This window comes from Pan paniscus, chromosome 1 (genome assembly GCF_029289425.2).
Source record: "Pan paniscus chromosome 1, NHGRI_mPanPan1-v2.0_pri, whole genome shotgun sequence".
NCBI lineage: Eukaryota > Metazoa > Chordata > Mammalia > Primates > Hominidae > Pan > Pan paniscus.
Window position 1 is genome coordinate 5,296,002 of NC_073249.2, and position 26,470 is coordinate 5,322,471.

At 35.0% G+C, this 26,470-nt stretch overlaps 1 protein-coding gene across 3 annotated transcripts in view; it reads left to right on the top strand.

The window, feature by feature from the left end:
- The window catches only part of AKT3 (AKT serine/threonine kinase 3), a 352,958-nt gene that overhangs the window by 4,270 nt on the left and 322,218 nt on the right, over positions 1-26,470 (top strand). For 2 of the 3 annotated variants that reach the window (XM_057299372.2, XM_055096511.2), the window contains exon 1: positions 7,149-7,306. The exons of the other annotated variant lie outside the window; for it this stretch is intronic. In XM_057299372.2, the coding sequence (XP_057155355.1) occupies positions 7,261-7,306 (46 nt within the window). In that variant the 5' untranslated portion in view covers positions 7,149-7,260. Of the gene's footprint in view, positions 1-7,148; positions 7,307-26,470 lie in introns of those variants that run through there. 3 annotated transcript variants of the gene reach the window in all.

Genomic DNA, 26,470 nt, shown 5'->3' on the forward strand with positions numbered 1-26,470 from the left:
ATGATGCCATCTATATATGAAGTAGATACTCCGTAGATTTTAACTTGCAGAATCATAAATATTAGCTCTGGAAGAGCTATAAAGCTATTCAGAGTTCATCTAATGCTATACTTTCATTTTTATGGCTCCGGAAACTGAGGCACAGATAATTAAAGTGACCTTATACAGCATCACTCTGGGTGGGGCAGGGACTCAAGTTTCTTGGTCTTTCTGGTGCTCTTCCTAATACACCATTGTGATGAACCTTGTTAGAGGATTCCATACCTATTGGGTAGCTCAGTTTAATCTGGGGGTAAATTCTGTCAAGCTGATTCTTGGTATTTAATGGACCATATATCAATTGCATTTTATATGTATGTATGGATTTTTAAAAATTTATAATGAGGTTCCCAAGACAGATTTTAAAATGATTTTACATGCATATTAGAAAAATATGGCCAACTGTGCAACCAAATTCTTTTTCTTTTCTTTTTTCTTTTTTTTTTTTGAGACACTCACTGTAGCACCCAGGCACGGTCACCACTCAGCATAGCCTAGACTTCCTGGGCTCAGGTGATCCTCCCACCTCAGCCTCCTGAGTAGCTGGGACTACAGGTGCCTGCCACCACTCCCAGCTAATTTTTGTATTTTTTGTAGAGATGGGTTTTGCCATGTTGCCCAGGCTGGTTGTGAACTCCTGGGCTCAAGTGATCTGCCTGCTTCAGCCTCCCAAACTGCTAGAATTACAGGCGTGTGCCACTGTGCCTGGCCACCTGAAATTCTTTTAGTAGCAGTCCCCGACCTGTCCATGGTATTATACATGCCTTCACATAGAGGCAGCCTACGCTTTACATGAGAAATGGAGGGAATAATTTATCAATAGCTTGTTCAGTGATTTAGGTGAAACAGGAATCTAATAAGCATTTTTCTGTTAGTTTCAAATTAAAATATTAAGTATATCACACAGTGCAAGTTGCTTTTTTATTTTTAATAATGGACATGTTGATTGAAATGGCATTCAGATGCCCTAAACAGGAGTAGGGAAACGGCCAGGAAAATGCTTCATGTTTTTGTAGAAATGTTTTAAAGTTAATAAAATTGATTTTTCAGAATTGACAGTTTGGAAGAACTGATACGTTGTTTGAAAGTTAGGAATTTTGCCTATTCAGGTATTTTGCCATATTCTGAACCTCAGTGAAGTTATCTATAGAAAGATCTTTAAGAAAATCCCACAAAGTGCTCTTAAGAGAGGAAAGATACCCAAAGTATATAGTTTATGTGGCTCACTTTCTCTATATGATGTGTTTTTTAGCAGGATAACAACTCTGAAAATAGGGACAGACTGCCTTGGAATTATTTGAAGTATAGAGCAAATTGCCTTGAATTTCCTTTCCATTTCAGAATGTTTCTTGTCTCTCATATCCTTCTGAAAGTTTGATACAGCCCTATGTATTTATTATGGTATATATTAGTTTCACTTACTTCTTGAAATCAGAAAATGCCACAGAACTATATTGTGGTTACCCTTGACCATCATTTGTTTTTCAAAGTTGCAACAGTCTGTTGTATTTGAACTTCAGATGTCCTTTACTAATTCACTTTGGCTATCATATATAAAGAATATTAAAAAATTGTGGGGAGCAAATACATTCTACATAGTATTAATTACAAAGAGTTTAGAGAAAGTTGTATTATTGAATTGTATTCTGGCTTTTAACTTAGAAATTAACTTACAGGAAACTATTAACCTATAAATTTTGTCCTTGTTCATAAGAAAGAGAGTTGTTGGGAGACTTTTAGCTTTATGTTAACCTACTTTTAGTCTTCTGTTATTTCATTTGTGATGCCTTAGTTATATTTTTAATTTATTTAAAAACATTTTACTTTTTGGACTTTTGAAAAATCTGATACAGAAAAAATGTTCAGAACTATTTGCAAATGTTAATTATATGTTTTTGAGAGTTCATATTGTATTACTTGGTAGAAAGCATACCAAATTGATAGAAGACTTGAAGGTAGTCACTTTTTTTTTTTTTATACCTGTTGGTAACTTATTGTAACTAGGGGAAGTGATGTTATTATTGATTGGTCACAGGTTCAAAATTGTGGCTGTAATAACTACAGCACAGATTTGTTTTTTAGAGTCAAATGAATTGATATATGTGAAAGCTCTTTGATAAGTTACAAGTTTGGGAAAGATTTTTAAAGAAACCACTTAGTTTTACTTACCTCCCTGTAATAATCGTTGTCACAGAGTAGACAATCAATACATATTTATTGACTGAATAAGTATAGGTATGTTACATATTTTTTGAGTTAAAATTTTCAAAAGATGTTTGAAGAAGTTTACTTTTTGCTTAAAATTGAATGGCTGGTTACTATAAGCAAACACGTATCTTTTACAAATTCTTAAAAGTATCATTAAGAAAATATGCCATTCTTTCCCATTTTTCTTCCCATAATTGATAATTTTGGTTAGATTAATGCTATAATATATATCGATATATTATAAATGTATCTTTTTCACCATTTTTGTTGAGATCAAGTTTCAACTTCAAACAAAACCACCATCAGTACTATAAATATATATATTATCAATATATTATCATCAATATATCGATATATATTTATAGTACTGATGGTGGTTTTGTTTGAAGTTGAAACTTGATCTCAACAAAAATGGTGAAAAAGATAACGTTTATTGTGTTCTAGTCATTGTAATTAATGGAGGTCTATAGGAAACATACCTTAAGGAATAGGGCAGAGTATTTATTATAATTTTAATTATAATTTCTCTATAAGTGCTTTTTTAATGTTTAAATTCAGTTTTATTTTTAAGATGGCTTAAGACCATTCTCTCTGCTGATTTATGTTTGTTTGCTTAGCCTGTTCTTTGTTAGTTATCTAAGGCTGCATCTTCATCATTCATCCACTCATTCATTTGTTCCATATTTGCCAGCATCGCGTAAGTGCTAGGCACTGTCAAATTGCTTTACTAAATTATGTGATTGAATGAAGTAAAATATGCAAAATGTTTTGTAAATTATAAAATGACTTTCAAATGCCATTACTATTATCATCAAATTCTCAAGCAGTCAGTTCTGAATGAAGATACCTTTAGTGTAATTGTTTTGTGTAAAATCTAAATGGAATCTGTCAAGAATTTTGTGTGAAACTTTATAAGAATGGGAAGAATTAAATTAGCAATGAAATGTTTAATGCAATAAGCTAAAAAGAGAAACCAAATTTTGTTATAGTTCTTTGGATGGAACACATCTGTAGAAAAGTTAGGAGTATAGAAGGAGGTGAACTTTTGTCTACCCTGGGAAACAGATGACAAAGTTCCAGCTCATCTTGTGGATTAGTGTTTTTAGTTAATATGGAAGACTGAATGGGACAGTGTACATGCTGTGGTGCAGGAGCATTGCTGCTGTAGGAAAATTAAAGAACATGGTTTGCTGCTTACTAGTCAATATAATTGTTTATTTCTAACTTATTGATCATAATTCCAGAGTAGTGTACCTATGACATCTTTTAAGTTATTTTCAAAGAATGTATCATTTTAGCCCGTAAAGACCCAGGGGCAATTTTTAAAGCTGAAAATTATGGGTAATATTTGATAATAGTTTTAAGTGAAAATGGGTAAAGCCATCTCTATAATGTATGCTTGGGTTCACTGCCTCTGATGAAGATTGTAAATTCTGTCCTGTTGATTTAACATACATCTTAACAGTTTAATCTTACACATATGAGCACTGATAAAAAACATTTATCTAAAGCACTAGTTTTTAGAAACAGTTTTGTTATAAAACAAAATTCATTGATTTTTGGGTTGGTCTGGATATTTCAGTGTATTGTTTTAAACTGAAGAAGTAATGTGAGTGTAAAGAGCATACCCCTGGTTGTCTGGTCCTGGTTGGCCATTTGGTGACTGTTTGATCTTGGGCAAGTTACTTCTTCTGTCTTGGTCTCTGTTTCTTCAGCTGTAAAATGAGGGTCCCTCCAGCTTTAGTATTCTGATAATAAAATGTTCACTTCAAAATACAGAATCAATTTTGAAAATTTTTTTTAGTGTTCTTTAAAAAGATACTGTAATACAAACCATTTTAATACAAAAGTATGTATTTTATATGTTTATTGGATATATATTATTTTTTGTTATTACTAATTATTACCCTGATCTCTCTTCCATTTCTACTCCAAGAATAGTAAGACCTGAATTGTCTTTTACTCATATTATATAGTTTTTTAGTACAAAACCAAGAATGGTCTTAGTAGATGTTGAGCCCCTTGCTCAACATCAACAAAGTATTACCAAAGAGAAGGGCAATAGTGCAGCTCTTCTAGAGATGTCATGCACCAGTGTCTGCCGGTATTTAACTTATAATTCTTTATGCAGTGTAAGTAGTTAACCCTTTCAGTTATCTAGCCCTATATTATGTAGGCAGTTGGCCATGTTGGATTCTTTAGGATGTTACATCAAATTAAAATGTTTTTTAATGTTTAGATTCTTTATTGAAGGTTTTTTGGCTTTTTTTTTTTAACATGTGTGGTGAAATGAGTCTTATTATGTGGCCATTTCCTATGACAGTAATAAATTTAGGCTTTGCTGAGATAAAGTTATACATATTTATTTATTTTAGAACCTTTAATATGCCAATAGTGACGTTTCAAGAGTATGATTTGTGGAATATCCCACTTACTAGCCCACAGAATTTCTCTTTTTATTTTCATTATTTTTCTAGAATTTCTCTAATTTAGTATTCTGTCAAACAAATGTATTTTGGGAAAATACATCCAGATTCTAATACCCCCTTTTTTAAAAAAAAAGAGACAGGGTCTTGCTCTGTTGCCCAGGCCAGAGTGTGGTGGTGCAGTCATAGCTCACCACAGCTTTAAACTTCTGGGCTCAAGTGATTTCTCCCACCTCAGCCTCCCAAGCAGCTGGGACTGCAGGTGCATGCCATGATGCCCAGCTAATTGTAAATTTTTCTTTTTTTTTTTCCTTTTTGTACGGACATAGTCTCACTTTGTTGCCCAGGCTGGCCTTGAACTCCTGGACATAAGTGATCCTCCTGCCCTGGCCTCCCAAAGTGCTGGGATTACAAACTAATATCCCTTTTTGACACTCTACAGCAACAGACTCATGGTGATTTTGAGGAGTCTCAGCCTTACCTATAGGTTCTGCCTGTGACCTCATAATACATGAGGCTGGTGGTCTTGCATTCAGCTACATAGCTTTTGTCAGGCTATTTAGTCAGGCTGTCTAGAGAATGTTTAGTCTTGATTCCTGACTGTTAAATGGTTAGGCTCCACACTTAATTTGCATTGAAGAAAGACCTGTAGTCTAATTTAGCACTAGGTTGGGAGTCTAACACTGAACTTAACTGCTATGTATCATTTATCACAAACCAAGTTGAGAGAGTATGTTTGTGTAGTCCATCTATCCATTTTTCTAGTTATCTAAAATTTATGATATGATTCTTGACCACATAACACTGGTGTACCTGGACCACATTTTTTGGACCCCTTCTGTGCAAATGGATTTACTAATTTTATGTTGGCATTTTCCTTTTTAGTTTGAGAGTGACAATAAGCAATGACCCTGTAAAACTCATTGCTGTATATGGGAGGGTGTTTTTGAGGACTTTCCCGCATGCATCTTATGAAGAAGACCCATGGGATAAATTCGATGTTTGTCCCAGGAAAAGTTGTATTTCTTCTGAGGAACTTTTTTTGCTTTTTAAAAAAATTTGTGCAGCGTGGACAATATAGCAGGACCCCATCTCCACAAAAATTTTTTTAAAAAATTAGCTAGGCATGGTGATGCCTGCCTGTAGTCCAGCTCCTCAGGAGGCTGAGGTGGGAGGATTGCTTGACCCCCATTGGAGGCTGCAGTGAGCTATGATTGTGCCACTCTACTCTAGCTTGGATGATGGGGGGAAACCCCATCTCAAAAAAAATTTTTTTTTGGATACTGTAAATAGGAAAGCCTGTTGTGTTTTGTTATTTGCATTGTCTTCCCAAGAGCTCCATGCCAAATTTGTGACGTATCTTTCCCAAATATGTATGCCTTTACTCTGACTTCTTTTTATCTTAAGGCAGTGTAGTTTTGGAATGCAGGCTCTGGAGTCAGACAGCCTGGGTTCAGATCTTGGCTCCACATTTACTAGGTGTGTTGAAATTGAGCAAGTTGGTTTATCTGTGTGAGCCTCAGTTTCCTTGTCTGTGAAATGGAATTAATAGTATCCTCATAAGGTTATAAAGGTCACATAAGAATAATAGATGTAAGTACCCGTAACAGTTCTTGGCACATCTTGAATACTAAATATTTTTTTCTACTTTCATATTCCCTTTGTTTCACTTTACTTTATAATAAGTACATAATATGAAATCAATTATTTTTTAATCTCCTTAAAATATTTCTTGGAACAGGCAGAGTAAGAATACATAAATGATGATTTCTTGGTACATTGTATTTTATATCACTTAAAGTATTCACGACTGGTTGTGGTGGCTCACTTCTGTAATCCCAGCACTTTGGGAGGCTGAGGCGGGTGGATCATGAGGTCAGGAGTTTGAGACCAGCCTGGCCAATATGGTGAAACCCCGTTTCTACTAAAAATACAAAAATTAGCAGGGCGTGGTGGCGCACACCTGTAGTCCCAGCTGCTTGGGAGGCTGAGGCAGAAGAATCGCTTGAACCTGGGAGGTGGAGGTTGCAGTGAGCAGAGATCGCTCCACTGTACTCCAGCCTGGCGACAGAGTGAGATTCCGTTTCAAAAAAAAAAAAAAAAAAAAATTTACAATTGCTTCTGAAATTACAGGGATTTAGGGCAATTAACTTTCATTCTCTTCCCTCTTCACCTCAAATACACATCACCAAACAAATTTTCTCTGTTATTTGGGTAGGCGTGACTGGTTTTCTTAAGACTTTTTTGTTGCAACCTCTTAGGTTAAAAGTTTCACTATCGTTTGAAATTGGTCACAAGACTAGGGAAGTGCTTTCATTATAGAACTATTTAATAAATAAGTTCCCCAGTTTGAAGAGCCAGACTTTTATGTGAGGTCAGGCCAGTTGAAGACATTTACAAAGAATTAGTTGTTTGTTATTGCTCTGTGAGTTGCAAGAATGGAAAAAAAATTCTTTCTTCAATACTTCCTTCCAGGCTGAGTCATCACTAGAGAGTGGGAAGGGCAGCAGCAGCAGAGAATCCAAACCCTAAAGCTGATATCACAAAGTACCATTTCTCCAAGTTGGGGGCTCAGAGGGGAGTCATCATGAGCGATGTTACCATTGTGAAAGAAGGTTGGGTTCAGAAGAGGGGTAAGTGCTCCACAAACCAAAAATAATACGGTTGGTAAGAGTGCTAGCAGTGAGTGGTGTCTTAGAAGTTGATCTTTTTTCTGATACTGTTAAACTGTGTCATGCTATGTCTAGTAAGAGAGAAATGATATATTTAACATGTGTGTTAGGAATTTGCTTGTTATTAAGGGATTTTTTGTAATTCTTGATTTTGAGCATTTATAATCTAGTTAAGTTAGGTTTGACTTTCTGGTATGTTGTGTGTAGCATGTTACAGAAAGTGTTGTATTTTTCTGTGGTGTCTACAGGTTCTATAATCTGGAGAGATATCTTTAGAATCATTTAATATATGTAAAAGTACGATCCTATATGCATTTAATCACATGTAAATATATAAATAAGAGAATTAAGCCAGTTTGAATGGTTGTAGGGGAATGGCTTAAAGTAGAAAAGGGGAAAGGGTTCACCCACAAACTCATGGATTAATCCCATAAATTTGGTAAGTAAAGTCCTGACGTAAAAGGCCAAATGAGGACAAGGATTTTTTTTGTGTGTATGTTTATGTTTAATTTCATATTTTTATTTTTCATCATCTAGGTTTAATACACCTTGTTCACTCCTACTTTAGGTAAATAACTTAAGCACATTATTATTTTTTATTATTGAAGGAAGAACCCTTCGATGTAAAGCGGTTTATCATCTGTGAGATCACCTGCTTATGTGGTCAATATATTTATTAGAAATTTAGAGTTTAGATTAGTTGCTAGGCAACTACTGTTTACCCACATGGCCACGTTGAGTAGGATGAGGACTGTTCCATTCTCAGAACCTTTTAGTTCCTGTATATCTACTTTATGGTTACAAGTTCCCTCCTAATATTGATTTTAATATTTTTTGAAGGTCTGTAGTAAATACCTATCCTGAAAAGCTGTTGTCATAGTTAAATGTGATTATGGATTATTTTTTAAATGAGCCTTATTAAGTCGTAACTTACATAATAAAATTAAGCAATGTAAAGTCATAATTTGATGAGTTTTGCCAGAGATACACAGTAGTGTAACAAACACTCCGAAAACGATATAGTGGTTATTTTCATTAACCCGAGAGGTTCCTTTGTTCTCCCTTGCAGCCCAATCCTCATCCCTTAACCCTGGCAACCACTTTATCTGCTGTTACTATAATTTTGCTTTTCTAGAATTTCATATAAATGGAATCATGCAATACATAGTTTTTTTATGGCTGATTTCTTTTACATAGCATAATACTGTTAATATTCATCCATGTCTTGTATATCATTAGCTTTTTTTTTATGGTTGAGTAGTAGTTCATGGTCTGGATATATCACAGTTTATCTGTTAATCACTTGTGGACATTTGGGCTGCTTCTAGCTTTTGGTTAGTACGAATAAAGAGTCTGGACATTAGAGTGCATGTCTTTGTGTAATGTGTTTTCATTTGTCTTGGGTAATAACTTAGGAATGATATTGCTGGGTCATATGGTAAGTGTGTGTTTAACTTTATAAGAAGTATATGTTTAACAAACTGCCCAGCTGTTTTCCGATGTGCCTGACCATTTGTATTGTCGAGTGTAATTTCTTTCAATGTCATTCTCCTGTTATAAATTACGAAAGCATTTTCAGATTTCAGTGCTTTATAAAGGCTTTTTTGATTTACTTTTTAAACGTATTTATATTATTCTACTTTTTTTTGGAGGGGGATGGCAAATCACTTGAACCTTTTTGAGTTTTACTTTACTAATCTCTAAAATCTGCTTTCACAAGATGGTTTTGAGGGTTAAATGAGATGATGGTCGTGGATTTATTTTGACAGTTCTAACACAATGTAAGCTGTTGCTATCTCCACATATTTATCAAAGGTTTAGGATGATTCTTGAGTCTGTTTAATTAATTATATCTTTAAAATACCATAATAGAAAGTATTTAGTCCATGGACTATAGAAAAAAAATGAATAAGAATTTGCCATCATTTTTCTAATAATGTGTATGTGTTTATTTTGAGATGTGTATGTGTTTCTAATAATGTGTATGTGTTTATTTTGAGATGAATAGTTGCATAAACATAAGAATTTGAATAACACACAAAGGTATAAAATGAAAAATAAAAATCTCCCTATCTTTTCTACCTCCTTTGTCAGAGATAATCATTTTAGAACTTTTTTTCCTATTTTTAATTGTCTCATCATTTTGCCAGTTTTTTATATAATATACTAAACTTTAACCTTCAGTAACCTAATATCTCCCCATTGTGAAAAATAGAAGGATTTAACTTTTAATACTGATCCTACCTTCTTCCTTTTATTTTTTGGTTGCCTTTATGATTACACTTATAGCTGTTTAACAGTTAACTTTAGAGTGTTCAGACATTGTCTCTAAACTTGCCACTTTATAAGTTGTTAAAAAAAATTAGCTTTTCTCCTCATCTTTCCCTTGAATTCCTCACATTCCCTTTCCAGTTTTTCAACTATAACATTTATTTTATATGTCAAGGTTTATAATAGTTATACTTGCTGATTCTGAAAAGCAGTTAAAATATTACATTATATAAATAATATGACTAAACAAAGTGGTATGATGAGATTCTTAGAGAGCAAATGGATTTATTTTATTTTACTTTAAGTTCTGGGATACATGTGCAGAACGTGCAGGTTTGTTACATAGGTATACGTGTGACATGGTGGTTTGCTGCACCTGTCAACCTGTCACCTAGGTTTTAAGCCCCCCATGCATTAGGTCCTCATGCTCTCCCTTACCTTGCCCCCCACCCCCAGCAGGCCCTGGTGTGTGATGTTCCCCTCCTTGTGTCCATGTGTTCTCATTGGAGAACAAATGGATTTCTTACACTCTCTTTGTACTCCAGAGCTGCCATACTTTAATTTGGTTTCTAGTTTGGACTGTGGCTATTTTTCCTGGATTTTCTTTATTTTTATTTTATTTTATTTTTTGAGACGGAGTCTCGTTCTGTCACCCAGGCTGGAATGCAGTGGCATGATCTCGGCTCACTGCAACCTCCGCCTCCCGTGTTCAAGTGATTCCCCTGCCTCAGCCTCCCGAGTAGCTGGGATGCCACCATGCCAGGCTAATTTTTTGTATTTTCAGTAGAGACGAGATTTCACCGTGTTAGCCAGGTTGGTGTCGATCTCCTGACCTCGTGATCTGCCTGCCTTGGCCTCGCAAAGTGCTGGGATTACAGGCGTGAGCTACGGCACCCGGACCTTTTCCTGTATTTTCTTTTTTTTTTTTTTTTTTTTTTTTTGAGATGGAGTCATGTTCTCCGTCTCATCAACAACAACAACAAAAAATTGATATAATAAAGTTATAATATAGTTATTACTTTGAATATTAGTCTTTTTTCTTAAGACTATATGCATCAATTCTTGTTATCTCCAGATATAATCTGATTTGTACTTTTAATGTGAGTAAGTTGCTTTTCAGTAAATATCTTCTTGGAAAATAAAAAAAGGGCTGAAAGATAAATATTCATTTTTACGTAGGGTAAATGCTTTCCTAACCTTGGTTATTAGTGATATATTAATAGTGATATCCTATTTTTTACACTTTTCTGGACAGTTGAAAATGATAAGTATTAATTGAGATAACACATTACCATAGTATTGTTGGTGTTAGAAATGGCAATAAAAGAAACATCATGGAACAAACATCAAGTAAAGTATTGTCTGCGTTTTCCTCCTTGATGGATCCAGGACAGCTCCTTACAACTTGGTTGCACATCAGCATAGGAGGCATCTCTATATATTAAATACTTACTAAATGATCTTGCTCAAAGACGAGCCTGTAGGTATGTTCTAGGTGACTCTAAATCTCTAAATTCGATTTCAGCACTTCTCTTAATTTTTTCCCTTATAGCTAGTGGTAATATTTGCTATGAAGGTACTTAGTGCATTAATAAAGTAGGAAATTTAGCCAGTTTAAAAAGTCTAAATTATAGAATTAAATAAATTGCAATAGTATTAATTAAGGGCTTATTATAATTTATTAACTTTCATTTGCTTAATAAAATTTCATAAAAACCTAAGTAGTCTTTTATAAATGTGGAAAGCTAGTTCCTTGATAATAAGTTAAAATATAATGTATAACTAGTCAATTCATAATGTTACTGTTTTGAGATTGTCATAAATCTAAGAGGTGATTTTTATCATTAAAAGCATTTTGATGAAAATGTTCCATGCTCGTGTTACTTTATTCTACTTTTTGTATTAGTATCTAACAAATTGAACTTTCATGTTGTATTCTCTATGTGTAACCAGTTTTGGCTTTCAAATAACTTTTTCCCTTAGTTTTCTTTGTACTGACTTTGTCATTTGAATAATATTTTTCTTATATTCCATGAAATGGTTTATTTAGATGAACTACAGTGTCAGTATTTGGTAATGCCAGGATAAAGATTTTGTGTCTATGAGTTGTCTCACAAGATAGCTTAATTCTGCTGAGCAAAATATACTTTAGCAACATAAAGATTGTGAACTTGGTTATGCTGTAAGATGTGATTCTTCTTATCTAGTCAAATTTAACAAGTTGTTACAGAAAACAATTTACATTTTTGAGTGTTTATCTAAGTCCAGGGGTCTTTTCTTCTCCTTTATTTTGTGCATGCATGTGTTTTTTTTTTGTTCATTTTTTATTCACAAAATGACTTTAGAAATAAGTTATAAAATGATTAGGAGCAAGAAAATGACAGTATGATTTCCTGTTTACTACCCAGCAGCAAGCTTTTTCCATAGAGAGTAAAGAGCTGTGGTAGTGACTGTGTAAACCACATGGTACATTAGAGAAGCTCACTTTGACTGTTGAGGTTATACATGGAGAGTAAACATAAGAAAATTAAATTTATTTTCTAATGGTATTGAAACTCTGAGATTTAACTAATGTATTTACAATACTGTGAAATTAGCTTTTCTTAGAGTTTCAATGTATTATTTTTGAAAGTTTCAACCAATAGAACCACATGGAGCAAACCATCAAATAAGCTTTCATATACATTTTGAAGTTATTTATAGAATTGTAAAGTTGCTGTTACACACACACTTGCTCCTTCTCAATCAACAATCAAGTTTTATGCATTGATTTTGTAAGTTGAAGTCTCATGAAATTCACTTATTAATGTTAGTTTAAAGATTTTCTACATAGATGGTCAAGTTATCTGCGAACATCCACAGTTCTGCTTTTTCCTTTCCAATCTTTATGCCTCTAATTTCTTTTTCTGATCATATTTCACTGAATAGGACCTCCAGTACATTGTTGAATAAAAGTGGTAAGAGTGGATATTTTGCTTTATTGCTCATCTTATTGGGAAAGCATTTATTTTACCACTTAAGTATCACATTAGCTGTTCCTTTTCTGTTGCTGCCCTTTATCAGGTTGAAAAAATTCCCTACTATTCCTAGTTAGGAGAGTTTTTATCATGAGTGGTGGTCAGTTTTTTCTAAAGATTTTACTGCTTCTATTGAAATGGTCATTTGATTTTTTCCTTTTATTCTCTTAATATGGTGAATTACTTTCATTGCTGGAATAAATTCCATTTGGTCATGATGTATTTAAAAAAATATATTACCAATTTGGACTTACTGATATTTTGCTAAGGGTTTTTTGCATTTACAAGAGTATTGATCTGTAAATTTCTTTTCAGTTTTGATACAGTGGTTATGCTGGATTTATAAAATAGGTCGGGAAGCATTTGTTTCTCATAAGGTGGGTTGTATTTTTTCTTCAGTGTTTGACAAAATGTATCAGTGAAGCCATGTGGGTTGGAGCTTTCTTTGTGGGAAGATTTTTGATGATAAATGAGATTTCTTTAGATACAAGGCTATCCATATTTTCTATTTCCTCTTGTGTCATTTTTGGTAAATTGTATTTTTTAAGGATTTCCTTTTCATCCAAGATGTTCGTCTAAGTTACTGGGTGCAAAGTTTTTAATATTCCCTTATCCTTATTTTTATTTTTTTAGTAGAGCCAAGATTTGCTCCATTGCCCAGGCTGACCTTGACGTCCTGGGCACAAGTGATCCTCCCACCTTGGCCTCCCCGAGTGCTGGGATTACAGGCTCCCTTATCTTTTGAATGTCTGTAAGATCTTAGCGATATCTCCTTATTAAATCCTGATATTGGTAAATTATATACTTGCTCTCTTTTTTCCTTTGATAATCTTGCTAGGAATTTATTCATTTTATGAAATCTTTTTTTTTTTTTTTTGAGGTGGAGTCTCGCTCTGTCACCAAGCTGGAGTGCAGTGGCGCAGTCTCAGCTCACTGCAACCTCCGCCTCCTGGATTCAAGTCGATTCTCCTGCCTCAGCCTCCTGAGTAGCTGGGATTTACAGTCATGTGCCACCATGCCCAGCTAATTTTCTACTTTTAGTAGAGACAGGGTTTCTCCATTTTGGTCAGGCTGGTCTTGAACTCCTGACCTCAGGTGATCCACCCACCTTGGCCTTCCAAAGTGCTGGGATTACAGGCCTGAGCCACTGCACCCAGCCAACTTTTTAATGATTTTTTAAATGATCCATTATGTGGTCTTATCATTTGGTCTGTCTGTATTTTATTTTTTGGGGGTATAGTGTTATAAATATCTAGTCAAGATGATTGGTAATGGGTCATAGTCTTCTATGTCTTCACTGACTCGTTTTTTTTTTCCCTCTAGTTCTGTGACTCAGTGTTATAGTCTCCAGCTATGATTGTGAATTTATCTGTTTCTCTCTTTAGTCCTACTTTTTAAATTTTATATATTTTGAATCTCTATTATTAGAGGCTTTTTTGTTGTTATATCTTCTTGATGTATTGCTTCTTTTATCCTTATGAAATGTTCACCTTTTTCTCAAGTGATACTCTTTATCTTGGAATTCAGTTTGTGTGATATTAATATAGTAACTCCTGATTTTTTATGATTAGTGTTTGCATCTTGTATCTTTTCAACTGTCCTATTATATTTAGTCTTTGTTTTGTATTTAAACTGTTTCTCTCATTGACAGCATATGTTTGGGTCGTGTCTTTTTTAAAAAATCTGATTTGACAATCTTTACCTTTTAAATGGGAGTTTTTAGGCCAGTCATATTTAATGTAATTATTGATATGATTGAGTTTTCTGTTTGTGTCATGTGTTCTTTGTATCTTTTCCCTATTTTTTTGCCTTTGTTAGGATTTAGTATCTTTTCAGTATCCTATTTTATCTCTCCTATTGGCTTGTTATTTATGTGTCTTATTTTAAAGCAATTTAAAAATTTATAGTTAATGTTCTTGTTGGTGTGGTTGAACTTAGGCATACTGTTATTTTTTTTAAAAAATTCCTCTCTTCATACTTTCTTATCTTCTTTTGAGTTAATTGAATTTTTTTCAGTATATTCCACTAACAGTATGCACTCTCAACAGGAGTGGTAATTCTCCTATAGGGCAATCATAGGTTCTTGGAAAAGGGTACAGAATATCCTTTTATATTACAATTGTTTGTGGCTCTCCAATCACATTATATAAACAGATATATCTTTGGTATTAAAATTTCTTGGTGGGGACCGAAGTGATTTAGAGGGAGTTTTCTAAAGAGGCTCCTTAGGTGAGCCAAGGAAAAACCTTTGATAAACAGTTCTGTCATCATTTTAGCTTGCATTGCTTTTTTAGGTATTGTTCTAAGGTAGTGGAATACAGAATACATGTACAGGTTTGTTATATGGATAAATAACATGTTGTAGGGGTTTGGTATACAGATTATTTCGTCATTCAGGTAATAAACATAGTACCCTATGGGTAGTTTTAAGATCCTCACTTTTCTCCCACTCTCCACCCTCAAAATACATCCTCAGTGTATACTCTCTAAAGTACAACCAGGGTGATTTTGGTCCCCAGAGGACATTTGGCAATGTCTGGAGACATGTTTGAAATGATGTGGGGGTGGGATTGCTACTGGCATCTAGTGGGTAGAGGCCAGATATGCTGCTGAATGTTCTATAATGGACGGAATAGTATCCCATGGCAAAAAATTTTCCAGTTCAAAATGTTAGTAGTGCTGAGGTTGAGGAACTCTATTCTTGAGATTACAATATTCATTCTTAATTTATTACAGTCTATGTAGGGTTAGTATTTTACTGCTCCATATAAAATATAAGACTCTTCCAATGCTATATTTATATTTGCCCCCACTTCTGAGAGTGCCTTGTGCTGTTGTTCTCCTGTATAGTATATCACCATGTTATAAACTCTGTTATAATGTTATATATTTTTTGCCTTATTCATATGTCTTTTGAAAAAGAGCAGGAAAAGTATAGTCATTTACACTTATATACCTATTTTCAGTTAAAAAATTTTTTTCCTATAGATTTCATTTTCTGTCTGATATTTTTTTTCACCTGAAGAACTTTTCCTTAGCTTTTTTTTTTAAACTTTTAGTTTCCAGAATACATTATTGGTTAGATGTTATATGGGTAAATTGCGTGTTGAGGGGGTTTGGTATACAGATTATTTCGTCATCCGAGTAATAAGCATAGTACCCTATAGGTAGTTTTAAGATCCTCACCTTTCTCCCACCCTCCACCCTCAAAATACACTTTCAGTGTATACTCTCTAAAGTACAGTGTGTACTCAAATGTGTACTCAATGTGTACACAAAGTACACCCTCAGCGTGTACTTGAAACATCGAGTATACATTGTCCATGTGTACTCAGTGTTTACCTCCCATTTACACGTGAGAACATGTAATATTTGGTTTTCTACTCCTTCATTAGTTTACTTAGGTAATACCCTCCAGCTCCATCCATGTTGCTGCAAAGGACATGATCTCATTCTTTTTTTATGGCTGCATAATATTCCATGGTGTGTATGTACCACATTTTTGTCTGCTGTTGATGGACATTTAGGTTGATTCTGTGTCTTTTCTGTTGTCAGTAGTGCTGTGATGAACATATGTGTACATGTGTCTTTATGATACATGTATGATTTATATTCCTTTGGTCATATTTTCAATAATGAAATTGCTGGGTCTAATGGTAGTTCTGTTTTAAGTTCTTTGAGAAATTGCTGAGCTGCTTTCCACAGCGGCTGAACTAATTTACATTCCCACCAGCTATCAAATTAGAATCCTATACAATTTAAAAAATCCTTCAAAATGAAGATGAGCCCAGCCACAGTGGCTCAAATTAGAATCCAAACTATCAAATTAGAATCCTATATACAGTTTTAAAAATCGTATATGTGGCCGGCTAATTTTTAAATTATTTTTTTATAGAAATGGAGTCTCAATATGTTGTCCAGGCTGGTCTCAAACTCCTGGCCTCAAGCGATCCTCCCACCTTTTCCTCCCAAAGTGCTAGGATTGCAGGTGTGAGCCACTGTGGCTGGGCTCATCTTCATTTTTGAAGGATTTTTTAAATTGTATATAGGATTCTAATTTGATAATTGTGTTTTTTTTTTATCATTTTAAATATGTCATTTCATTTTCTTCTGGCTGCCATGGTTTCTGATGAAAAGTCACCTGTTGTTATTTTGACTTGCTGTTTCCTTATATAGTCATGTGCCATTGATATGGTTAGGCTTCGTGTCCCTACCCAAATCTCATCTTAAAAATTGTAATCCCTACGTGTCAAGGGAGAGACCAGGCGGAGGTAATTGAATCACGGGGGCAGTTTCCCCCATGCTGTTCTCGTGTTACCGAGTTCTCATGAGATCTGATGGTTTTATAAGGGGTTCTTCCCCTTTAACTCGGCCTTCCTGCCGCCCTGTGAAGAAGGTGCCTTCTTCCCCCTCACCTTATGCCATGATTGTAAGTTTCCTGAAGCCTCCCTAGCCATGCTGAACTATGAGTCAATTAAACTTCTTTCCTTTGTTAATTACCCAGTCTCTGGCAGGTTTTTTTTGTTTGTTTGTTTTTTGATATGGAGTCTTGCTCTATCACTCAGGCTGAAGTGCAGTGGTGTGATCTTGGCTCACTGCAACCTTTGCCTTTCAGGTACAAACAATTCTCCTGCCTCACCCTCTGGGACTATAGGTGTGTGCCACTGTGCCTGGCTAATTTTTGTATTTTCATTAGCGACGGGGTTTCACCATGTTGGCCAGGCTGGTCTCGAACTCCTGACCTCAGGTGATCCAGCCATCTCAGCCTCCCAAAGTGCTGGGTTTACAGGTGTGAGCCACTGCGCCCGGCCTCAGGCAGTTCTTTATAGCAGTATGAAAATGGACAAATACAGCCATATAATGATGTTTTGGTCCATAACAGATTGCTAATGATGGTGGTCCCATAAGATTATAATACCATATTTTTACTGTACCTTTTCTATGTTTAGATATGTTTAGATACACTAATACTTAACATGTTTCAATTGCCTACAGTATTCAGTACAGTAACGTGCTGTACTGAGATCTCCCTCTCACTTTCCAGCTATTTTGGCAGCTCTGAACTCTGTCTCTTAAAACTAGTAAGACTTTCTGAGTTCTAGCCATTCCACTCTAGTTTCAAGGAATGGGAGAGCGCCTTGAGTAAAAAGCCACATCAGTGCGAATCTCATTTGTAGCTCCCTTCTTTACAGTCAGTTTCCTTCAATTTCTGCCTGCTTTTGCAGCTTTTCTACTGCCTTCAAATTGTCGTTCTTTATATTTTATACAGAGTTTATAATTTTATATATAGAAGGGTTAGTCTGATACAAGTTACTATACTACTACTGGAAGTGAAATTTTGCTAGGTATGTGTTTTAATGTATAGATACACAAATTTATTTAAGCTTCATGATTCACATACTGCTGTATTCCAATTTAATGCTTAAATTATGAGGAGAAGAAGTTTGTGAGAAGTAGGAGTACAGTTTATAAAAATTTATCAGAAATTATGAGTACTACAAGTTATGAGGTGTATGAAACTAATAGTTTAAACCAACTGAGTTTGAATCACTTATCTAGAAAGATAGCTTTTTCTTAAGCTCATACGTAGAATTTCAACCTAGAAGTGACTTTAAAAGTTATCTAGTCTTTTTTTTTTTTTTTTAGTTTTAGGGATGAGTCTTTTTATGTTGCTCAGGCTGATCTCCAACTCCTGGCCTTCAGGAGTCCTCATGCCTCGGCCTCCCAAAATGTTGGGATTACAGGCAGGAGCCACTGTTGGTGGCCTCTCTAGTCTTATATCCATTCATCTGACAGATTTCAAAACTGAGGCCATATTTCAAGTTAGGTATAGAGCCAGGACTAGTACCTGAGATTTCTTTTTTGCTGATCTTAGATACTTCATATTTTGTTTCTTTCTTGACGTTTAGGAAGAGATTGAATTTCTTCAAAAAATATTTTGTATCTTGTTGGGGAGGGGCTCAGAAGTTTTGGGTGGAAAGATTTAAAATCCTCTGAGTATGGAAAAGGGGGAGTATCTTCCACCTTGTGGAATCCTCACACTGTTTGAGTAATATTATTCACTGCTCTACTTCCCAGTGGAGAATGCAGAGAAGCTGTACCTCTTGAACTTGTGTTTTCTCTCTGAGTAACTGTTTCCATAGTTTCTATACCCTTTGACATAGAGAAACTTTCTTTAGTTTGTGTTCGCATTTTATAATCAATCACATTACCTTTTGATGTGTGATAGCCCTGCACCTACCACTAATTTTCTGTGTTTTTGGTTATGCTAGTTTTTCTGCTTGGCATGTTTTTTCCCCTCTGTCTTTTTAAGTGAAAAATCTCCTGTGTCCTTCAAAGCCAAATTATTTACCCAGATCATGGTCTTACAAAATTAGAATGATTTCTTTTGTCTGTATAATATTGCAACAATTTCCTGTCTTGACCTCCTTATGACTTTCTATTGCCTTGTTATTACATAGATCTGTTATTTCTCCTTTCCATTGTAACCTCCTCGACAGCACTGTGTCTAATACAACTTTATATTTTGTACAGTTTATAATTTTCCTTCTGAAATACAGTTCACCATTATTTTGAGCACGGTAGTCTCTTAATCAGTATGTGATACAAAAATGGGGAAGAAAATAGTGATTCTAGAAGTTCAGATAACAGTATGTCACAGATATTAGGGCAAGGAACTAGAACTGGGACAGCTGAGGCAAGGTAGGAAACACAGACTAGATCACAGTTATGAAAGCAGCCTAATGTTCAGGAGAGAGTTTCGGTAAGGGCAGCACTGGAATTCTAGAACCATGTTGTATATCTGTCAAGTTTTTGTGTAGCAAAACAGAACTGACAGGGTAGGAATTGGTAGATTTGACTGAATGGTTATTCCTGACAAAGATAGTGGGTTGTATCCTGATTGTCCCAGAATGGACTAGTAAATAAGGTATCTAAATTAGGTAAGTAGAATAAAAGATTGGGAATATTGTAGTTTTTATGGTTTGGAAGATTAATGCGTATTTTAAGGGTAATTTTTGCTTTACTCTTAGAACGGTAAAGTACCTCTGATTTCATGAAACCTAACTTTCTAAGCCTATAAGAAGAATCTTTTCTACTGTGTTTCTAATGGATCACTTATCTTAGATATTGTGGGCAACTAAAGTTACACTGTATCTGTTTCATTATTTAACAGCTCTGAGCACTGGTGGTCTTTGTTTGCCCTCCTGAGCAATATAAAACAAGTTCTGTTTTCCAGTTTATAGGCCTTCGGATTTTTCGAGATTGCTATCCTGTCTTCCCTAAAATCCCTCTTTCTAAGCAAAGTGCTCTCAATTCTTTATTATGTTTATAATTATTATAAGACACGGTTTGCAGCCCTCTCATACATGGTACAGTTGTCCCCCAGTATCCATGGGGGGTTGGTTCCAGGACTTCCTGGAGATAGCAAAATCTGCCGATGCTCAAATCCCTTACATAAAATGGTGTAGTATTTGCATACAACCTGCACACACCCTCCTGTATGCTTTAAATCATCTTTAAATTACTTACAATACCTAATCACTGCAAATGCTATGTAAAGATTCTATGTAAGTGGTTGTTACACTGTCCTGTTTAGGGAATAATGACAAGAAAAAAAGTCTGTAAGTGTTCAGTACAGATGATTTCTTTTTCCTGAATATTTTTGATCTGTGGTTGGTTGAATCCACAGATGGGAAACCCACAGATATGGAGGGCTGACTGTATTGGTATCTTACTGTGGAAATAGCTCAGTTTGTCAATGTTTCTCTTACAGCGTAGTGCCCAGAAGTGAATCTGTTACTGCAGATGTGATCGGTGCAGGGAAAAAGCACAGTGAGACTGTTAGCCTCTTCTCATAGTCTGTCACTGTAGGGGCCTTCGGTGCAATTAAAGGCTGTAGCCACTTTTTCTCAGTTTTACTCTTTAAGGGAACTTTTATTATGTTTTGATTATATAAATCATTTATAAAGTCAGTTTATTGTCCAGATGTTACCAGTTTACATTCCTAGCACTAATATGTGAAGGTTTCTACTTTCTTATACCGTAGCCATTGCTGGGTGTTACTCTTTCTAGTTTTTGCCATTGTATTGCTGTTTTATTTTACATTTCTTTGTTACTGAGGTTTAATGTTGCTTAAATGAATTATTATTCTTGTTCTTAGTTAAGTTTTAAATATGAGGCCTATCCTTAAACATGTATAAATTTTATGTTCTTATTTATTGGTAAGAGCTTTTTGTGTATTGAGAATACCTTTATTTGATTAATCTTTTTTGTTGTGAATATTTTTCTAGTTTGAATATACCTTTTAATGTTACGGTATATTTTTGCCTTGTAAAATTTTTTAGTTGTTAAGTAGTTTAATATGTCAGATTTTTCCCATTCAAGGAGACCATTGAGGTCATACTTACAAACTCTTCACCTTTTTCCTTTGAGCATCATTATGATGAAAACATTTTGTATTATCTAAGTAATATATTCTCCTTTAAAAGAGCCAAGCAGTAAATATATAGGGTATTGTGTGATTCCTTTCTTCCATATTCTTTCTCAGAAATAACCACTGCCAAGTATGTCATGCCAATATAAAGCTAAAATTTTTAAGAAGTACTTAAGAACTAGAAGAAAATGCCAAATTATAGGTAGTATTATCCCCTTGTCAAGAGATTCGGATTGAAGAGATTAGGCAGGGACAGGAAGGGGGATAATTAAGAAAATGAGACTTTTACACTTTATTCTGTGTAAACATTGCATCTTTCTGTTTTGCCTCACATTACATAAATGATACCGTAATCACTTACTATGTCTTGGAGATTTATCCATGCCATGGGAACCTGGAACTCGAAAAAAGTGACTAGTTTGACTTAACTTGCTCTTAGTGAATCTATTCTTACTTCTTGTCCATCTACAATTTCAAAGTACATCTGATGCTTGAAACAAGACTAGAGTTAGGGGCACAGACCACCTGCACGGTCAAAAATGCGCATATCACTTTTGACTCCCTCACAACTTAACTACTAATAGCTTGCTGTTGACTGGAAGCCTCGCTGATAACATAAACAGTCTATTAACACACATTTTATATATAATGTACTGTATTTTTACAATGAAGTAAGAAAAAATGTTATTAAGAAAATGTATTATTTTTCATCAAGGGGAAGTGGATCATCATAAAGGTCTTCATCCTTGATGTCTTCAAGTCAAGTAGGCTGAGGAGGAAGAGAAAGGGTTGGTATTGCTATCTCAGGAGTGGCTGAGGCAGAAGAAGCAAATCCAGGTACAAGTGGAGTCATTCAGTTAAACCCGTGTTATTAAGGGTCAGCTGTACCTATATATGTCATGTGAGTGTAATGGTTAAGAGGATGGGACTGAATTCCAAATCCTGGCTTTGCCATTTATTAGTGTCTGTGGGCAAAATCCTTAATCTGTCTTAAATTTCTGATCTGTAAAATGGAGATGATAAAAGTGCCTACTTCATATGGGTGTGAGAATCCAAGCTCATAATGTGTGATTAGCTCTTATCAGACTGCATGGGACATATTAAATAGTAAATAACTATTTAATAATCTGTAGAATATTACTAGTTTGACATCAACTTTACTAATATTTAGTATTTAACTCACCCATTGTTTACTTCTATATAGACAGTCGGGATACTTGCCCTTTTAAGTTTTGTTGTTGTTGTTGTTGTTGTTTTTAAAACATTCTTTAGATGCTTTTACATTGATCAAAAATCACTGATGCTGACCGGAACTCAAAGTGATAAGCTACTTGCTAACTATCAATATCAATGTTTTCATTATGATATTTCTCTTTGGAGAAGACCAGTGTAAAAGAGGAGTTGATCAGTATTCCTTTCCTGTCAACTAACCTTCATGTTGTACTCTCTTCCTCAGGCTTCATCTTTCTTAATTTAAAAATTCATGTTTGTCTGTAGTAATTACAAAAATTCATTATAGGATTTCCAAGTTCTAATAGTTGTTTTCTAGATTTGGTCTTCATTATGATACTGCTCCTATATTTTTCAACACTTTTTCTTAAATGAAATAGTACTAAAGCGACAAGTACGTACATACATTTTTTTTCCTCTCGCTCAGGATTGGGTAAGGCCAAATAGTCATATTTTAATTCTTTGGTTAAACTTTATGATTAAAAATGCTTGCTGTGTAAGAACACTAATTTCCTTATCTTACACAGTTAGGAGCTAAGACATTTCCATCTAAAATTCCTGGGTCAAGAAATAGAGGCTTAAGTGTATTTTTTTAATGTGGAATACAAACCAGTAGAAAAGCTAAAAATGAAAATGAAAGTAACAAAAATTGGGAAGAAAGGGCAGAGGGTATCTTAATTTCTCAATCTTTATAGTAAGAAGTCAGTTGATGTGGTTAATAGGTGATAAATCAAGAAACATCCACAATGCCAAAAATATTAAAAGTGGCTGTTTATGAGAAGTGGAATGGAGAATGAGGTCTTGTGTATATGTGGTCCTGTGTGTATGGGAATGGTGGAAGAGATACTTTTATTTTTGAGTCTTACATGCTTTAATGTACTACTGAGTTACCACTTTCTACCTGTATTAGTTAATAAAACATCCTACAGGATTCCAGTTTATAAAGATAAAAGCATAGTTTTATGTGTTGATATATGTATAAAAATGAATTGGATGGAAATGTACCAAAATATTATAAGTGGTTATTTCTGGGTATTGAGTTTTTTCCTTCCTTATATTATTTTGTATTTTGTAAAATTTCTGAAATGCATGTATTTTATTAATTTATATAAAAAATTATTAAGAGAAGTTATTTAGGACTTCCTAACATTTAATTTAATTTGTCCCGGGTTTAATTTGTTGTCACACTTACTTGGCATCAGAATGTTTGCTTTTTATTTGTACAATTACTAGAACTTTTTTTAATTAAAGGAATTGTACATCATAGTCTTTGCATGCTTAGTAAGGTTGGCATTCTGCTGAAAATTACAGAAAACCTAGCCAACAGTAACAACAAAAAAGGACATTTTCTTTTTTTCCACTTAAGGGTATAGGTGGGCGGTTATAGTTAGCAGATCAGGATAGAATCATCAGAGATTGAAGCTATCTCTGGTTCATCACCATTAGCTTGTTTGCTTTTCATATACTTGTTGCTTCAAGGTTTCAAGATGGCTGTAGTAATGGGCATTACATCTCTGTTCAAGGCAGTCAAATGGGAGATGGCTGGTGTCAGCCACACTGTCCCTTATATTAGGAATGCAAAAGCTTTCTCCGAAGCTCGCTATCAGACTTACTTTTCCAGAACTGGGTTATGTGCCACTCCTAGCTGTTAGAAGGTGAATATTTGGCTTTCAATTTCTGTAGCGGGAGATGGCAAGAGTAAAGGGGTTTGGTAATTGATGTTGTGTTAGACAACCAGCAGTCTGCTACAAAAAGTTTTGGCAAATGTAACTAACGTTTGTACTTCAGTTCTCAATCAGATACCCAGGAGAGACAGTAGCCTTTCTAGAGGTCAGATTGAAAATTTGACATACCAACATTCTCTAAAATTTACTCTTGTCGGGTATTATTCTGAAATGTAGCCATTTTGTCTGGTCCTAGGAGTACTAGGTTTATGCTCCTTTCTTTTTTTTTTCTTTCTTTTTTTTCTTTTTTGAGATGAAGTCTCACTCTGTCGCCCAGGATGGAGTGCAGTGGTGCCATCTTGGCTCACTGTAACCTTTGTCTCCCGGGTTCAAGTGATTCTCCTGCCTCATCCTCCCAAGTAGCTGGGATTACAGGCACCTGCTACAACACCTGGCTAATTTTTGTATTTTTAGTGGAGATGGGGTTTCGCCATGTTGGCTAGGCTGACCTCGAACTCCTGACTTCAGGTGTTCCGCCCGCCTTGGCCTCCCAAAGTGCTGGGTTTACAGGTGTGAGCCACCGCACCTGGCTATGCACCCTTCTTAAAAAAAAGATAGTTTTGGTATCCTGAAGTGATAATGAATTATGGGGTACGTTTGGTAAATTATTTCAATTAGTTTTATTCCCCTTGTAGAATCCAAATTCCTGTTTGTAGCCGGTAATCTGAGGATTGTGAATTTTTAATGTAACAAGTCAATTATATAAGGGTTTTCATTGTTGTTTTTAAGTTATAGTATGCAATGAAACGGATAGTCACAGGTTTTACAGCTTATGACTCCACCTCTACCAACCCAAATAATGGTCAGCCAAAAATATCCAAATTACATGGTTTGAAGTATTAGGTGTTACAGTTACTTGGATTGTCTTAAAGCCACATATTTTAATGGTTATTATCCCTTATTTTCTTATTCCTCTGTCACTGACTCCTTTTAAAATACTTTATGATGCAGATTTGAATAGTTGTCATTGTGATTTTTTTAAGTTCTGGGATGCATGTGCAGGACATGCAGGTTTGTTACATAGGTAAACGTGTGCCATGGTGGTTTGCTGCACCTGTCAACCCATCATCTAGGTATTAAGCCCAACATGCATTAGCTATTTATCCTGATGCTCTTTCTCCCCTCATCCCTGACAGGCCACAGTGTGTAACATTGTTCCACTCCCTGTGTCCATGTGTTCTCATTGTTCAGCTCCCACTTAGAAGTGAGAACATGTGGTATTTGGTTTTCTGTTCCTGTGTTAGTTTGCTGAGGATAATGGTTTCCAGCTCCATCCATGCTCCTGCAAAGGACATGATCTTGTTCCTTTTTATGGCTATATAGTATTCCATGGTGTATATGTACCACATTTTCTTTATTCAGTCTATCATTGATGGGCATTTGGGTTGATTCCATGTCTTTGCTATCAGGAATAGTGCTGCAATGAACATACCTGCATGTATCTTTATAATAGATTGATTTATATTCCTTTGGATATATACCCAGTAATGGGATTGCTGGGTCAAATGGTATTTCTGGTTCTAGGTCTTTGAGGAATAGCCACACTATCTTCCACAATGGTTGAACTAATTTGCTTTCCCACCAATGGTGTAAAAGTGTTCCTCTTTCTCCACAGCCTCACTAGCATCTGTTGTTTCTTGACATTTTAATAATTGCCATTCTGACTGGTGTGAGATGGTATCTCCTTGTGATTTTGATTTGAATTTCTCGAATGATCAGTGATATTGAGCTTTTTTTTTCATGTTTGTTGGCTGCATGTATGCCTTCTTTTGAAAAGTGTCTGTTTATGTTCTTTGCCCACTTTCGAATGAGGTTTTTTTTGTCTTGAAAATTTGTTTAAGGTCTTTGTAGATTCTGAATATTAGCCCTTTGTCAGATGGATAGATTGCGAAAATTTTCTCCCTGTACATTGTCTGTTCACTCTGATGATAGTTTCTTTTGCTGTGCAGAAGCTCTTTAGTTTAATTAGATCCCATTCGTCAATTTTTGCTTTTGTTGCAATTGGTTTTGACGTTTTCATCATGAAAAGTTTGCCCATGCCTGTGTCCTGAATGGAATTGCCTAGATTTTCTTCTAGAGTTTTTGTAGTTTTGGGTTTTATGTTTAAGTCTTTAAATCTGTATTGAGTTAATTTTTGTATATGATGTAAGGAAGGGGCCCAGTTTCAATTTTCTGCATATGGCTAGCCAGTTCTCCCAGCACCATTTGTTAAATAGGGAATCCTTTCCCCATTGCTTGTTTTTGTCAGGTTTGTCAAAGATCAGATGGTTGTAGACCTATGGTCTTATATCTGAGATTTCTATTTTGTTCCGTTGGTCTATGTGTCTGTTTTGGTACCAGTACCATGCTGTTATGGTTTCTGTAGCCATGTAGTATAGTTTGAAGTCAGGTAGTGTGATGCCTCCAGCTTTGTTCTTTTTACTTAGGATTGTCTTGGCTATTCAGGCTC